The 17,189-nt window shown below is 43.6% G+C and overlaps 1 protein-coding gene across 1 annotated transcript in view; it reads right to left on the bottom strand.

The window, feature by feature from the left end:
• The window catches only part of GPC4 (glypican 4), a 144,404-nt gene that overhangs the window by 18,670 nt on the left and 108,545 nt on the right, over positions 1–17,189 (bottom strand). The window contains exon 3 of the mRNA XM_027838019.1: positions 5,952–6,343. Within this exon, the coding sequence (XP_027693820.1) occupies positions 5,952–6,343 (392 nt within the window). The remainder of the gene's footprint in view (positions 1–5,951; positions 6,344–17,189) is intronic.

Genomic DNA, 17,189 nt, shown 5'->3' with positions numbered 1-17,189 from the left:
TCCAGACTCTGGCGGGCATTCCAGGGTCAGAGTTTTTACTTGGTTCACTAAGAAGGAGGCACACAGAATGCAGGATCTTAGGAAGCAATAATATAGTATACCACTGGTAGAATGGGCAGGGGGAATGAGGCAGTTCCACCAATCTAGGCCTGAAGTGACAGATCATGGTGATGGCAGAAAGAATGAAGATGACCTGGTGAATCTAGGAGGTACTCCAGAGAAACAATGAGACAGTACAGAGAAGTTAGGGAACAGATGTGTAGGACACCAATAGATGAAGACAAGAGCATGGGATAACAGAAAGGGCACTAGATTTAGAGTTGACCAGCTGTGCTACTTTGCTGGGTCACTTAACTTGTCTAGGCCTTAGTTTCAAGTTTTCTCCTCTGGAAAATGAATGGGTTGGATCAGAGCATCACAGACCTACAAATGGAAGGGATCTCAGAGGTCTCATTTTACAAAAGGGAAAACTGAGGCTAAGGGTAAGGTTAGGTGAAAGGACTTGCCCAAGGTCATTGTGTTCTTTCAGCTCTACTGTGCTGAGTCAATCCCCAATTTCTTTGCAAGGATCAAGTGAGAAACTCTTTGCAGATCTGCAAAGCACCTGTGTAACTATTATTCTGGCCATGTTGTGATCCAAAGAGTCAGAGGACTCTAGCTCTGGAAGCCTGGAGGAGAGTGGAGTTGATGAAATAAAGAAATTCGAAGGGGAAACCACCTGGGTCCAGGAGGAGGAAAGCAGGGGAGATTTTGACGAGCATAGTTTGGGACATTCAAGTGGATATGTCCAGGAGTCCCAGGGAAAAGTGAACCCAGATCCTCCGACTCTGAATTCAGTGACCCCTCCCACTATCCCTCACTTATTTCCTGGTTCTCGCTGTGTTCCAGATAGCTGAGGTTACCAGATAAACAAGCCTGACCATATTAAGGACATCTGAAATATTTAATTTGCTCTCGATCATTAATTAACTAGAGAACCAGATTGTGAAATGGGGGAGGGGGGAGGAGTATGGAGGGGACAGGAATGGGGATAGCCTATCAGTAGTTAATATGAATCTTGTTTTCCTAGATTAGGGTGATTAAAAAAACATGACAAGTCATGAAAAACTGAACGCCTCACTTCCGTTCCCTAAAGTGGGCACAGCAGATGGGTCACTTAGAGCTGTGCTGAGGGTCAGGGCACAGTGTGCAGGTGTTTGGGTGTTTTTTTAAACATCCTCACTGTCTATTGGATCCCAGATGCCATAGAGGTTGTTGTTCAGTCATTTCAGTCATGTCTGACTCTATCACTCCATTTGGGGTTTTCTTCGCAAAGATACTGAGTGGTTTGCCATTTCCTTCCTCTAGTTCATTTTACAGATGAGGAAACTGAGGCAAACAGGATGAAGTGACTTGCCCAGGGTCACACTAGTAAGAGTCTGAGGACAGATTTGAACTCAGGTCCTCCCAACTCTAGGCCCAATACTCTAGTCACTGGACCACCTAGCTGCCCCAGCATAGAAGTTAGGGTACTCGATTTGTAGTCATGGAGACCTGGGTTCGAATTCTGCCGCAGATACTTACTAGTGATGTGTTTCTAGGCAAGTCACTTCACCAAACTGTGCCTCAGTTTCCTCATGGGTAAAATGAGGACGTTGCAGTTGATGACCTCTAAGGTCCCTTCGAGCTCTGCATTCGTGATCCTGTGAGTCAGTGCGTTCCTCTAGGATAGCTGTTCCCAAACTATCAGCCATGACCAACGGGCTGGACCACAGGCTGCTGGCTGTTTCCATCTTCTCTGTTTCCTGAGGCCCAGTGAGGTGCAAGGAGGGATGCACCCTGTCATTTTCCCATATCTTTCAACCTCCCCCCTTAACATTCCCATTGTCCTTGCCCATGAAGAGCTCTCAGATGGTCGCAAAACCTCAGTTGCCCAGAGTCAAGTGTCTGCCTGCTATCACCACCAAGACAAGGGCTCCTGCTGTAGACCCAGCTTAATCCAGTTCCACCAGGCCAGATTCAAGTGACAGGCTACTCTGTGACAGGCTCACGGAGACACAACCACAAAACCCACAGTCCCTGCCCACAAGGGGCTTGCTTTTGACCGTGAGGAAACAAGTACACAGATGAATGAAATGTAAACTATAAGGTGACTAGCTAGGTGGCACTGCAGTGGATAGAGTGCCAGGCCTGGAGTTAGGAAGACTCAGCTTCCTGAGTTCAAGTCTGGCCTTAGACACTTACTAGCTAGGTGACCCTGGGCAAGTCACTTCACCCTGTCTGCCTCAGTTTCTTCATCTGTAAAATGAGCTGGAGAAGGAAATGGCAAACCACTCCAGTGTCTCTGCCAAGAAAACCCCCAATGGGGTCACGAAGAGCTGGACATGACTAAAAACAACCGAACAATAAAAATGCAAGGTAATATGGGGTGGAGGGGGAGGGAGCTTGAGCTGAGCCTTGAAGGGAGCCAGGGGATCTTCTAAGTCCATGGCTGGAGCTCAAAACCTGATCACTAGGGTTTGAATGAGAAAAGGTTTGAAACCAAGCCTGCTGGCTCCAAAGGCAGCCAGAACTAGGGCCCGCACAGAGCACGCTTTGCCGAACCAGGCGAGGACCACGAGAGCCAAGCTCCATCACGGTGAGCTCTTCCAATGAAAACTGTTCTGTGGGATGAGAAACTGGAAGAAACACATTTCCAATTTGTAGCCTAGATTCCAAAGTGTAAGGATCAGTTCCGTTTCTCTCAGCTGTGCTATTCAACGCACGTCTTTTTTGCAGAGGCAACCAGAAGACAATTTGTATTGGCAAGGGCTGAAATCACCCATGGATGGAGGCCCAGCAGCAATGGCGATCGCTAGGGGAAGTAACTGAAAACCTTTGAGCAAGGCTCAGGTCCCTAGGGGCATACATGCTATGGGCATGGAAAAAAGCATTGGGGTACAGTGGGAAGAGACCTAGATTTGGAGGAACGAGGACCAGAGAGGAAAAGCCAGCTCTGTCACTACTTGTGTGACCTTGTGCAGCAAACCCCTTCCTTTTCCTGGCCTTTGGTTTCCTCTTCTGTATAGTAAGATTAGACTCAATCAACCTGAAGCTTCCTTCCAGCCTGACATCCATGGATGCCCTGGAACAGAATTTGACAATAAAGATGACAAGAAATAGATTCATTAGATGGATAGCTCATCAAGCTAGGAAGAAAAGAGATGGCAAACCAAAATGGACTGGAGGATACTCTGAGTTTTTACACATTTCCTACCTTATTCTGAACCAAGTACAAGTCCAAATGAGGCAGTAATTTATTGGGGCAATAGTGATTGAGCTAGGACTCACTGAAAGGCAGTGTTGCTCAATGGAAAGATCAATAGACCTTTCCACCTCTGCCACTTACTATCTCTAGGACCTTCAAAAAACCACTTGCCCGCCCTGGTCCTCAGTTTCCTCATCTGCAAAACAAAGGGTTGATATTAGATGACCTCTGAACTTCCTTCTAGCTCTAGTGTTATGATCCTACATGTTACCTTCGGCAAGTCATTTCCCCTCCCGAGGCTTTAGCGCTCTTCCCAGTAAAACGAGGGAGGGTAGACTAGATGGTCCCTAAGGGCCCTTCCAGTGCTGGAGCTATGATCTTATCGTGTCCTTGGGGAAGACCTTTCATTTTCCTGGGCCTCAGTTTCCTCATCTGTAAAAGGAGGGGGTTAGACTAAATGACCTTTGAAGTCCGTCCTAGCTCTGCATAGATGATCCGGTCCTAGGACTAAGGAGATCTGACCTTGGGTGTCAGTCCATCATCAGCTCGCTGTCTGACGTGGGGCAAGTCCCACCCGGGCCACAGTTCCCTCAAATGTAAAATCAGAAGATGAACTGAAAATATGGTGATTTGGAGGGTACTTCCCAGCTCTGGCTTACTACAATGCCACTCTTTGCTCAAGAAATACATGGGCACAAATTATGATGACATAAATTCTTTCCAAATTTTTTACCTTATGCTCCTGCATAGGAAGCCCCCAATTTAGTGGGTCATGCCACAAGTCTGGGGCTGAGTCAGGGGCTTGGAACTTGGGATGCATTCTCCCAAAGATTCAATGCTATGTGTATGCAGCCTAGCTTGTGGAACCCACAATGCACCAGCCACCTACCATCCATGCAAGCCCAGAGAACACAGCCAGCTACCAGATGTGACGCTGTGTCCGTGGGACAATGCAGGAGAGTTCTCACAACGCTGGCAACACATTTTTCCCTACTCCTGAACTGAGGGAGGATTCTGGCCCCCTCCCCCATCCACAGATAATGATTCCTAGGGCCTGGGATAGGAGATGTCTGACAGAAACAGCACTCTCTGGGGGACCAAACAAAACAGCCAGGGTTCAGGATACATGGACTTTGGTGACCAGTTTGGTGTCTGCTTTGCCCTTACCTAGCCCTCAACACGTCACTTAATTTCTCTAACCCAGAATTTGCTATTCTGTAAAATGGGCATAACAACACATGTGGGCAGCTAGGTGGCATTGCAGTGGATAAAGCACTGGGCCTGGAGTCAGGAAGACCTGAGTTCAAATGCAGCCTCAGACACTTATTAGCTGGACAAGTCACAATCTTTGCCTGCCTCAGTTTCTTCCTCTGTAAAATGGGGCTAATCATAGCACCTACCCCCCGGGGTTATTGTGAGGATCAAATGAGATAATATTTGTAAAGTGTTCTTAGCACAGTATCTACATAAGCACATAGTAGGTGCTTAATCAGTGCCTGTTCCCTCCCCCTTCCCCACCTTTGATGCTCGGCTCTGGGGCCTGTGACTCTTACCTGCCTTTGTAAGGTGCTTAGCAGTGTCTGGCACATAGTAAGCACTATATAAATGTTAGCCATCATTATTATTTATACTTTTATCAAACAGGATTGGTATAGCATATAAAGTTAGCTATTATAATTATTATTACCACTGGCACTTAATATTAAGGGATGAGGCCTGGACCTGTGATCTCATTGGTACATAGAACTCCCATCAGCAATGTAGACTGCAATCTTCTTGGCAACTGCCAGAGATGCCCAGGGCCCTGGGAGGTTTATTTATTTCCATAATAGATTTGGCTCTTCCTAGAAATCATAAGATTTAGAGCTGGAAGGGACCTCATTATCTTTTAGGCCAATGCCCACATTTTACGGATGGGGAAATTAAAGTTCACGGAGAAGGGGCCTGAACTCCAACCTCCCCAATTCCAAGGGAAGCCCTATATACACGCCTTCCTCCAGGCTGCCATTTTTTTTTTTTTTTGGCTAGGTAATTGGGGTTAAGTGACTTGCCCGGGGTCACACAGTTACTAAGTGTCAAGGGTCTCAGACCGGATTTGAACTCAGGTCCTTCTGACTCCAGGGCCGGTGCTCTATCCACTGCGCCACCTAGCTGCCATTTTTGATGCAAAGAGCTTTACTACATGATATTATTTGGGCCTTATAACAACCCTGTAACGTCCAGGAATTATTAGCACTATTTCCCATCTTACAGAAGGTGAAAATGCCTCTCAGAGGTCAGGTACCTTGCCCAGAGCCATATAGCTAGTAATTCACAAAGCAAGAACTGAGAAGCAGTATGGTATAGTGGCAAGAGGGCTGGATTTGCGATGAGAGGACCCGAGTTCAAATTCCAGCTCTGCCATTTACCACTCATGTGACTGTGGGTAAGCTGTTTTAATATCTGGACCAGTTTATCTTCACTGGCCCTCTGTAAAATGAGGGCGATGAACTAGATGATCTCTGAGGTCCCTTTGACCTCTAAATCTGTGATTCTTGACCCTGCCTTTACATACCATAGTCTGCTGGCTCTAAATCTAGTGCCTGCCTCACTATCATTGAATGCAAGCCCATTTGGGTGGGGAGTAGGGAGCAAGTCAAAATGAGCCCCCAAAGTCATTCTCCTGTCTCAGAGATGTGCCCATTTATACATTAGGACCCCGGATGACACAAGGTCATGAGCTTACCACAGACACTTTGTTGATAACATCTCTTGCAACGGCCAGACCTTGGGCAAATGTTCGGGCGGCGACAAAGGCCCGAGTCACCTGTAACTTGAGTTTCCGTGGCACATCGCCGAAGGGCTTCAGCTGTTCTGTGTACTTGCTCACACACTCCAAGTACTCATCTGTAAAATGGTGCTGGGGATTCACGAGGCGAAACATGCGCTCCAGAAGGCGGGCCCAGAAGTCATTAAGCATTTCTTCCAGATTCACGTTGCCCCCCACATAGTACCGCTTCAATTCCACAAAGAGATCTTTAAAGAGCTCAGAATTTTGCATGTATAAACGGCCGTAGGTCCGCACAAACATGTCATTCAAGGATTTCTCGGCATTTTCAAGCAGCTCTTTGAAGAATTCTAAAAGGGAAAAGAAAAAAAATGGGATTTTTAGATCACAAGAACACATATTTTAGAACTGGAAGGGACCTCAGATCAAGTTCAACTCTATTTGACAGAGGAGAGAACTGAGGGTGGAGAAATTAATTGACTTGAGGTCATGCAGGTATTAAGTAGACTAGCAGAGCCATTTCTTAAAACAACTCTGTGAGGCAGGTATCCCATTATCATCCCCATTTTACAGATGGGGAGAGGGAAACTGATCCAGGGGACTGTATGTTGGATTTCAGAGTCAGGAGGACTTCCATTCAGATTCTACCTCAAACAATTATGAGTGACCCTGGGCAAATCACCTAACTTGTCTGACCCAGAATGTCCTCATCTAAGAAGTGGGGATAATAATAACACCTCACTTGCTAAGGTTGTCATGAGGCTCGGACAAGATAACGAATGTAAAATATCCGGCTGACCTTAGAGCTCTATAGAAATGTCAATCGTTATTATTAAGCTATTAACCTTGCTGACCCTCAGAGACTGCATTTGTTTGCATTTGACCATGTATGTGTGCACACACACAATGTCTCCCTGATGGAATATTTCATTTTTGTCTCTGTATTCTGAGCTCTTAGCATAAGGCCGGAATATAGTAGATCCTTAATAAGTGTTGGTTAATTGACTCTAAGTTGCTTTGTAATGACATTTTTTTTTCAATTATCAAGCATTTTTTTCCTCTCCTTCCCCCCTCCACCCTCTGAAAAGTTTATAGACAGGTCTTCACTGATAGGGGTTCCCATACCAACAAAATGGTAGGTCATCATCAAAGACCTGAAGGTGAGGAAAGTGAGGCAAGTTTCCACAAGTATCAGGTAGAATTTCAGTTCCTTCTGACTCCAAATCCAGTCCCATTTCAATACCCTGCCCCCCCCCCCCCCCCCCAAAAAAGAGAAAACATACAAGCTAGGCCAGGAGGCCTAACAAGGCAAGCTACATGAATTACTCTTTAAAAATCAAATGAAAAACGATTTAAAATATTCTTAACACCAAAAAGCCAAGTATTTCTATATCCATTAAAGACTAGACAAAGACTATATGTGAAACTGTTTCATCTAGCCTGTTTTTTTTTAAAGTACACATAGATTATAGAATATTTTCTTCTATAAAAAGGAATACCTTGTTGCCAAATTTCTAAGTAGGAATCTAATCACTCAACCAAATAGAGCAGTTGAACCAAGTCAGAATTGGACTCTTTAATGACTTTGGTGCAGGGAAACACATATGGAACTAACACTAAATATGGATGAAAGGAATGTTTCTAACAGTTGCATTTCTTTCAAACCTATTTTTATCTCAAACTGGGAAGGAAAGAGAACAAAATAAAACTTTGCTAAAAGCTTTTCCAAAAGGTTTCAAAACTGAGCTTCCTGGAGAGAAGGGACTGTGTGTATTTATGCGGAGGAAGAGATATGGTAGATGTTAAGCTCTACACAGACTCAGCAAACTGCCTAGCTAATCTGCAGATGGGCCAGACAGGTAATTTCAATAGCCTGGGGTGTTCCTGGTTTAGGTATTCCCTTCAGTGCTTGCAGAGCTGCAGCTCAGCTCTAACTTATGGTTAGCTGCCTACAGCACTAGATGTTAAGGAATCTACCCAGGATCTCCTGTCTTCCTGACAAGATCAGTCCTCTTACTCTTCCACACTGTCTCCCATAGGCTCTAATGTATATTTCAATATTTATGTTCCTACACAAATCAGAATTCTTGAACATTTTACTATTTGTAAATAGTCTTAAAACAAACAAACAAACAAACGCTACCACCATTAACAAAAAATGGGAGGTGGGCTGGTTTAGAGGGAAAGAAGCCCTGGCCTTGGGGTCAAATCGCCAGCCATTTCAAATCTCTATTGTGCCATTTGCTAGGTGTTTGATTGTAGTCAAGTTATTTCCTGACTCTGGGCCTCAGTTTCACTCATATGTCAAATGAGGATAATAATGCCTATTTCCCAACTCACAGGGTAGTCATGAAGAAAACACTCAATAAACCTTCAAGTGCTTGAGAGAGATTATATATAGAGAAAGAGATGTATTCTCAGAGATAACATATCCCTCTCTCAAGCACTTTAAAGTTTACAGTTTTTCTTCATTGCTACCCTGAGTTGGGAAACATAGATAATATCTGGCTATATAGACAGAGAGATAGATAACATGTCTATATAATCTGTCTGTCTGTCTGTCTGTCTGTCTGTCTGTCTATCTATCTATCTATCTATCATCTGCAATTGAGCCAGAACCATCTTAGCCAACTACAATGTAGTAAGCCTAACTATGGAATTAAAGCATGAGTTTCTGTCTTTGACAGTAACACTGCCCTGAATGCAAACTGTCAGGATATGCTGGACAATGAATCAGATTCTGGCCATCATATATGCAAATCAATTTAGGATCAAAATATTTAGTGCTAGAAAAGACCATAGAGATTATCTAGGCAAGGGGTTCTTAAGTTAGAGTCTGTGGCTAGATTTCAGGAGATCCATAAACATGGAAGGGAAAAAAAATACATCTTCACTAACCTCTAACCAAAAGTCAGCCTTTCCTTTCAATCATGAATTGTTTAAAAAAAGATATTCTGAAAAGAAAGTTATAGGTTTCACTAGACTGCCAAAGAAGTCCATGACATAATAAAGGGGAAGAAGCCGTGCTCTAGACGTAAGGTGTCAAACATCACAGGCCACATGTAGCCTACAATATTCCCAAGGGTCATGGCCCCTGTTTGGATTTCAGTTTGATACAATTGGTGTAGATCAAGCTACTCATTTTACAGAGAACAAAATTGAGGTCCAAATACAGGAGGTGACTTGCTCAGAATCACGCACCTAATAAGGTACAGAGTTGGGATTCAAAACCCAGTAGCTGATCTCCAGGCCCATTAACAAGATCATGGGATTTCAAGCTGTAAAGGGCCTTAGAGATTACTCTATTTCAATCCATTTGTTTTGCACACAAGGAAAGTGAAGTTGAGAGAAAGGGCAGTGACCTACCCCAAGTAACACCAGTAGTAAGTGGCAGAGCCGAGATTTAAACGTAATCTTCTTTTTGCCACACCATGCATTCTCCACTCTGACTCAACGATCATGAAATTACATGATGACTGTAGAGTATGGACTGAATTACACTGGTGACTCACACCATGCAAAAGACAACAAAGAGTCACCATGTTGGCTAATGGTTAACATCCTTCCCTGGGTCTTACTTTTGCTCCTGTCTTCCTTATCTTTTGGCTCTCCTTCCTCTGCGCAGTAGCTGAACTCCAGTAATCAAAGACACTCACACAGCCATCAGGCACTGTCCAGTTTGATCCTCTCTGCTACCCTGTGTATAGGGGAATGATTAATATCCCTATTTTACAGATGGGGCAAGAGAGGCTCAGAGAAATTTGTTGTTGTTCAGTCATTTCAGTCATGTCTGACTCTTCATGACCCCATTTAGGATTTTCTTGGCAAAGATCCTGGAGGGGTTTGCCATTTCCTTCTGCAGCTCATTTGACAGAGGAGGAAACTGAGGTAAACAGAATGAAGTGACTTGCCCAGGGTCACACATCTAGTAAGTGTCTGAGGCCAGATTTGAACTCAAGAAGATGAGTCTTCCTGACTTCAGACTCGTCAGGCACTCCATCCCTGCAACACCACCTACCCGTCCTCAGAAAGATTAAGTGATGTTTTTAAGGTCACTGGAAAATGATCCTAGTGGTTTTTTTTTTTTCCACTCTACAACCACAGCATACTGTTAGTAAATTTCAGGAAACTTATCCTCTAATATAGCCCACTAGACATTCAGAAATCTGACCTGTGCTCTCGTGACTCACACTTAATTAATAATTTGCCTGTTCTTAATTCTCTAGAGAGTAATGCTCAGAGTTTCACTTTTTTTTTCCAGGGGAAATGGGGCGAGGAGGGGGGTTACCCTGGCCGACGTGGAATTTAAACCTTGTTAAGATGTTCAAAGTGAATCAGAGTTCAAATTGTGAGCTTCAAAGTACTCCCGCCCAAACAAAGGACTTCACTTATACGTGGAAGACTTAATGGTAAGAGTGAAAGCAAATTCTTGGAGTTCCTCGGACCTCAGAGGTTGACAGAGCTATATGAAATGTGGCCTCTTAGGAGAGTGAGAGATGATACAGTGGAGAGGAGACTGGCTTTGAATTCCAATGTGTCCTCTGTCCAATCTCAGTGCAGACCTCAAGGTTCATTCCCATGCCTGGTATTTCCTGTCTAAGAAGGTTTTTGTTTTTGTTTTTCTTTTCAAAACTTAGGTTATACTTTGGAGATGAGTTTAGTATTATGTATTAATTTCTAATTCACTTAATCATTCTGAAAGCTTACTTCCTTTCCTTTAATGTGATAGCCAAATAGCTGCACACTTAAATGTTATTTGAGTGGGCACATGGCTAATAAAGGCTTGGGAAATTCTAGCTCATGCTGTTTGGTGACCCCAAAGCTTTGGCAAGATTTTAAATTTTTGAGCTGGAACAGACGTAAAAGCTCACAGGCTCATAGCTCTAGAGCTGAAAGATACGTTAGAGGGCCTTCTTGTCCAATTCCCTAATTTTACAGAGGATTAACCAAGGCTGAGGGAGGGGGAAGTGACTTGCCCAGGATCACACAGGCACAAAGTGTCAGAGGTAGAATTTGAACCCAGAAACCTTCTCATTGCAAATCCTATGGCAAGCTTTCCTCTGCAGCAGTTCAAAGGACAGAATTTTAGCCTTCCACCCTCCAAACTATTCACCAAACACTCCCCCCCCCGACCAGTTACTGGGCACCTCCATGGGCAGCAGGACTTTAGGCCTGGCTCTTGAGGAAGACTCCCAAGACGAAAAGCCCTCACAGAACCAGCCTAGGTCAATTGTGGCAAGGCCAACTGTCCCTAGGACTGGCCTGCTTGTCTTCAAGCCGTGCATTAGGAAAGCTGCCAGCACATGCAGACGCCAGGGATTTTCCTCATGGTCCATCAGAGTCACTGGCTCCAAAGCCAGGGAGCACAGGTGGCTCAGTGCACCCAAGGGTGGCCACCTTTCTGCGGCTTAATCTCTCCTCTATCTGTATGTAATAAGAAGGGCAGGCTTTTCTATAGCCCCTTTGAGTTGGCAAAGTGTTTGAAGTGCATTATCTCATTTGAGCCTTACAATAGCTCTGTCAGGGAGGGCCTCCTAGTATTCTTCTCTCTGTTCCTCATTTTACTAATCAGGAAACTGAGGCTCAGAGAATTAAATGACTTGGCCAGGGTCACTCAGCTAAGAGGTATTCGAGTTAGGATTTAAATCCAGGTCTTCCTGACTTCAACAATAACTTTAGGCCCACAAGGGTGGGGAACCTTTGACCCCAAGGCCACATGTGTGGCCTTCCAGGTCCTTGGGTTGAGGCTTTTTGACTGAGTCCAAGTTTTACAGAACAAATCCTTTTTTATTAAGGGGATTTGTTCTGTAAAGTTTGAATTCAGTCAAAGGGCTGCACTTGAGGACCTAGAAGGCCACGTGTGGCCTTCAGGCTACAGGTTCCCCACCCCTGCTAGGGCTTCCCCTCTACCGTACCTCATAGGGACATTACAAGGATTATGTAGTACTCCCTAACCTGTAGTAACTCCTAGTGTGGAAACTCCTTTCAGCAATGCAAATTTACAAGTTATCCACCAATAACTTAGAGGTCTGAGAGCTGCCTGTGAAGTGAAATTGCTTGCTCATGGTTCCACAGCTACTATGTGCCAGAGGCAGGATTTGAACTCAGGGCTTCCTGACTCTGTGGGGGAGTCCTCTATCCAGCCTGTAATAGCCAGGCTGCTATTACAGGAATAACGGATAAAATCTATGTGAAAACACTGAACTCTTAAGGAATGGGCGACATAAGTAAACTCTAGAAGCCACACTTTGTGTACCACACCATCCCTGTTTTCTGAGTCCACGGTTTATTGAAACTGGGAACCCAGAGTGTTTTCTCAGTTATTTTCAATTCTCAATACTATTTGAACACCTTGCCAACTTGAAGGGACTGTATAAATGTCAGCTTTTATTATTCTAAATGTGGTATTGACAATGGCATCCCCTCAAACCAGCTGATGATCCTTTGATTGCCTACAGACTGTACTTCCTACCCAGAGCTGATTCCAAAATGGTTCCCACGGTAGGAAGGAATTGCTTCCTAACCATTAGAATGCATTCTCTTTCCTTTTTGGAACTCTTATTTGGTACTAATTGCCAGGTCTAGACCCTCCCAACTCTCTTTTTGAAGAGAATAGTCATATAGGAAAGAGTCTTCCAAGCAGTCTATACCTTTTGATGTCTTTCATTTCTTGAGTTTGAATGGCCTAGTCCAAGGGTGGGGAACCTTCGTCCTCAAGGTCATATGTGGCCCTCTAGGTTCTCAAGTGTGGCCCTTTTGACTGAATCCAAACTTCACAGAACAAATCACCTTAATAAAAGAATTTGTTCTGTAAAACTTAGATTCAGTCAAAAAACTGCACCCGAGGGCCTACAAAGCTGTAGGTTCCCCACCCCTGGCCTAGTATTTGCCGTCCTACTTACCTCTACCCAGTTTTACAAACCCTGGTTAGCACTGAACGTAACCAAGGATCTTGAGACTCAGTCGGGAGCGTCTTAGGCACACAGGGTCAGAGGTTTAGAGTCAGAAAGTAGCATAAAGGCCATGAAGCCCAGCCCCCTTATTTTACACATGAGACAACTGAAGCAAAGGCCACCTAGCTATAAGTCACTGAGGCAGTCTTTGGGACTCTCAGTCTAGTGCTCTATCCACTATACCATGCTAGGGCCTCCCTCCTCATGAAGTTCCTTATAAATGTTTCCCTGCTACTCCATATTCTGAAATAGATTGTCTCGATTCATTCTGAACACTCTTTTCACAGCCAAACTCTCAGAAAAGGCCATCTAAGCTTGTTGCCTCCACTTTTGTGCCTCCCACTCACTGCTGGCCTCAAACTTGACTGAACTGTACTCTCCAAGGTTGTTCAACTGATGACCCTCACTCTTCTGCTACATTCTCCGTAGTTTTTCAGTTACCGTCAACCTTCCTTTCCAGAAACTCTCTTTTCCCCTTTTCACTTCTGGGACCCTACTCCCTCATGATTGTCCTCTTAGAATTCTCTGCCTCCTCATTCTGATTGATCTTTCTCAGTCTCATTTGCTTGATCATTATCAGTGTTCCTGAACTGCTAATGTCCCCCTAAGGCACTGTTTCTTTCTCTCTCCAGGTTATAGCATTAGCTCCCATGGGTTTGATCATTTCTACCTCCATGACCTTTCTTAACATGCATCTTCTCCCCACTCCCCACCTCTTGGCTGGCCTGCTTCCCAACTGGTATTACACTTCCCCTCTCCAATCCATCCACCTGCCAAAATGATCTCGCTAAAACACAGGTCCCTCTTGCCTCCAAACTCCTCGGCTGGGCACTTAAAGCCTTTCACGGTCTGTCTCCAGCCTACCTTTCTGGGCTTGTTCCACATTACTCCTCTCCATAAACTCTTATGTTCTCATCCAAATAGCCTATGTATTTGTTCCCCCAACTCTGCATTCCATCTCCCACCTGGGTGTGTTTGCACAGGCAGGTGCATACACCTAGAAAACACTCCCTCCTCATTTCCACCCCTTAGAATCCTTAGCTTCCCGTGCTGCCCCCTGATCCCCTCAAATTGTTGGGGCTCCCTCCACTTCTCATGAATACCTACCGGTCTGCATGTTGTATTCCCACCTTCCCCATGGAATGTAATAAATTAAACTGGCATTTCCTCAGGTTGCCTATGGAAATATGATGAAACCAATTCTGCCACCTCTGTGTCATCCCTCTGAGAAGATATCCTTCCATTTAGCAGCAACTTTTTTTGTCTTCTAATTTCAACTGTGATAACTGATATTTATATTATACTTTGAAGTTTGCAAAGTGCTTCACATGGAGTATGTTTTATAACTCTTACACCAACCTTGTGAGAAAGGTACTACAGACATTATCCCCATTTTACAAATGAAGAAACAGCCTCAGAAAAGTTAAATAATTTGCCTATGGTCACAAAGCTAACAAATGCCAGAAATAGAATTTGAACCCAGGCCTTTAACATTCCAAGACCAGCATGTTGTCTCTCTTTACAATGAGAATGTCAATATGGATCATCCAGTGATGGATGGGGGTCAGGGTTGAGAAAGAACATGACAGTGAAAAGGAAGAGAGATTTCCTTTCCTTTCAAGTTTCAGTTTAGGGAAGGACTTTTTGTTCAAGGCAGGAAGGATCAAGCATCTATTGTAGCCTCAGTTCTTTGTTAGCTTTATCCCAAATGTTGAAAGAGACAGTCTAATACCACCTGCCTATGGGGCAACAGGAGAGGAATAGAGGTTTGGGGAGATGGAGGAAGAATGGTTTAAGAATCAGTTGGGCAGGAGCATAACAGTAATCAACATCTCATTTTCCCCTTCCCACACTCAGTTGGGAGCAGCCAGATGTTCCTTTCATTTAAATAGCAATACCTAAAAATGTGCTCTATTAACAGATGCTTTAGGCAGCCATAATTGCAAGCTACAAATTAAGAGAAAACATAAAAAACCTATTATATATCCTAACAGGTCATTATTTAGTTTATAGATTCAACCACTGCTATTAATCAGTAGAACTATAAATCTTGAGAAATGTGGTATAGGAAAAAAAAAACCCTCACTAATTAGGACTGACTAGTGAAGGTATGCCAAGCTGGGGAAAGTAAAAACCAAAGAACGGAAAGAAATGCCATGAAGGTATTTTCAACAATGTAAAACATATCCACCCCTAATGCTTTGAGATGGGTGCACAGGATTCAGAGCCAGGAAGGATGGCAGGGATCATTTGGTCATAGGCTCACAGAGGCTCGTGGGCCTTTCTTTTTACAGATCAGGGAACTGAAGCCCGGAGAGGGAAAGGGGCTTGCTCAGCTTTCACACAACTAATAAAAAAGTAGAGATGAGATTCCAACTAAAGTCACAACTCTTCAAATATCGTCCCGGGAGAGGTGGTTCCAAGGCTTGAGAGGGTATTTTTTTGTTATACCAGAGCCACACAATGACTATAGTCATCAACTATAACCCAAGATCACTGGAATTTTAAAATGATTTAGCTAATAAAGGAACTAAAACAACAAGAAGAAATATGATGGAACATTTTCTTCTATAGTAAGCACTTCTATCTTTTAGTGACTTCAAGATAAACTCATCTTGAACATCTCTAATCCTGGTTCTTCAAGCCACAGTGTAGGTGAAGGATGACAATAAACATAATGTGATGGGGTTTTTTTAATGCCATTTTAAAAAAAATTTGGGGGGGGGTGGCTCAGAGGAGAAGTAAAGGAAGAAGGGACTAATCAATTCTGATTGGTTCCAAAATTCTTCTAGCCAGTCAACTGGGAACAACACCCAAGTACCTGATCCCAGTGGGTCCTTTTCTTTGCACCCATGGACAGAATCAGCCAAGGAATAATAATAACTGAGTGTGTGAAGGGGAAATAGCCTTAGAAAGTGAGGTTGGAGTCAAACTTTGACTACATGGAATGAGAATAAATATGCATATTTACAAATTCCCTGTTCCAGGGCCGAGGAAACAAAACAATTTGCCCCCAAGGGAGCTTTTGTTTGCGTTAATAACCTACTTTGAAGCTCCCCTTTAATTTCTCTTTCTTCTCAGAGTTGCCTCTAAGTGTTTGAGGTTTTAATCATTATGTTACAAATGTAAATTTCTTTGAAAGGAACAAATACTGCAGGCTTAGGTCAATATAAGCAACCCTCCACTGAGTTAATGCTTCTCACTCACAATTCACTTCTCCCTGTCGACTCCAAGGCTGAAAGGAAAGATGGGTCTTTCTGCTGTTTTGCTTCTCAAACAGTTTCTCATCTGAGAGTAGATTATTGCAAAGGACAAAAGCATTATTTGTATACCCTCTCAGAAAGCACCCGCTCTTAAGAGCTGGGATGTCACTGGGATATTTTTATGGAAGTGATTTACACCAACTCACTGGTAAAATGCTTTTTACAACTTCCTCAGCATGCATATTTCTTTCGTTGTTCACTGTAAGCCCCCAAATTTACTGTAGTAATAACAGATAAAATGGAAATGGCACTTTAAGGCTGGCAAAGTGCTTCATAAATATTATCCAATTGGAGCCTCACAACAACTCTGGGAGGTAGGTGCAATTATCATTCCCATTTACAGATAAGGGAAATGACATAGACAGAGGTTAAGTGACTTGCCCAGGGTCACACAGCTAATAAGTGTCTAAGGCAGGGTTCAGAATTAGGACTTTCTGACTCTAAGCCTAGCATTCTATCTATTATACCACCTAGTTGAATACCCATATTAAGGAGAGAGGCATATGTCATAAAAAATTTAAAAAACCTTATTTTCCATTCAAGGACTTAACCCTCAGATAACACTGAGGTAATAGAAAAAAAAATGAAAAACGAAAAACAAATGAGCAGGAGCTGAGGCACAACAGAGCACAATTTTTCTTTAAAGACCACAGAAAGACTTGACTGGAAGTCTTCAAGGAGAGGCTCCATGCTCATTTTTCAGGGGCCCCAAAGAGGGATGTCATGCTTCAAGCACTGAGGCTTAGAGAATTTGTGAGGCCCCTTCTAACTCCAGACTTTCACTACATAGTCACTAGAGTGGTGAACTAGGCATCAGGAAGACTTGGGTTCAAATGGTACCTTGAATACTTACTAGCTGTGTGATCCTGGACTTCCCTGGACCTCACTTTCCTCATGTGGAAAATTAGGGGACTCAACAACCTTTAAATTCTTTCTAACTCCAAATCTATGATCTTATGGTATCAATTCAAGCACTATAT

This window comes from Vombatus ursinus, unplaced genomic scaffold, assembly GCF_900497805.2.
Source record: "Vombatus ursinus unplaced genomic scaffold, bare-nosed wombat genome assembly UNPS02004573.1, whole genome shotgun sequence".
NCBI lineage: Eukaryota > Metazoa > Chordata > Mammalia > Diprotodontia > Vombatidae > Vombatus > Vombatus ursinus.
This window is presented reverse-complemented; position numbering and strand designations above follow the sequence as displayed.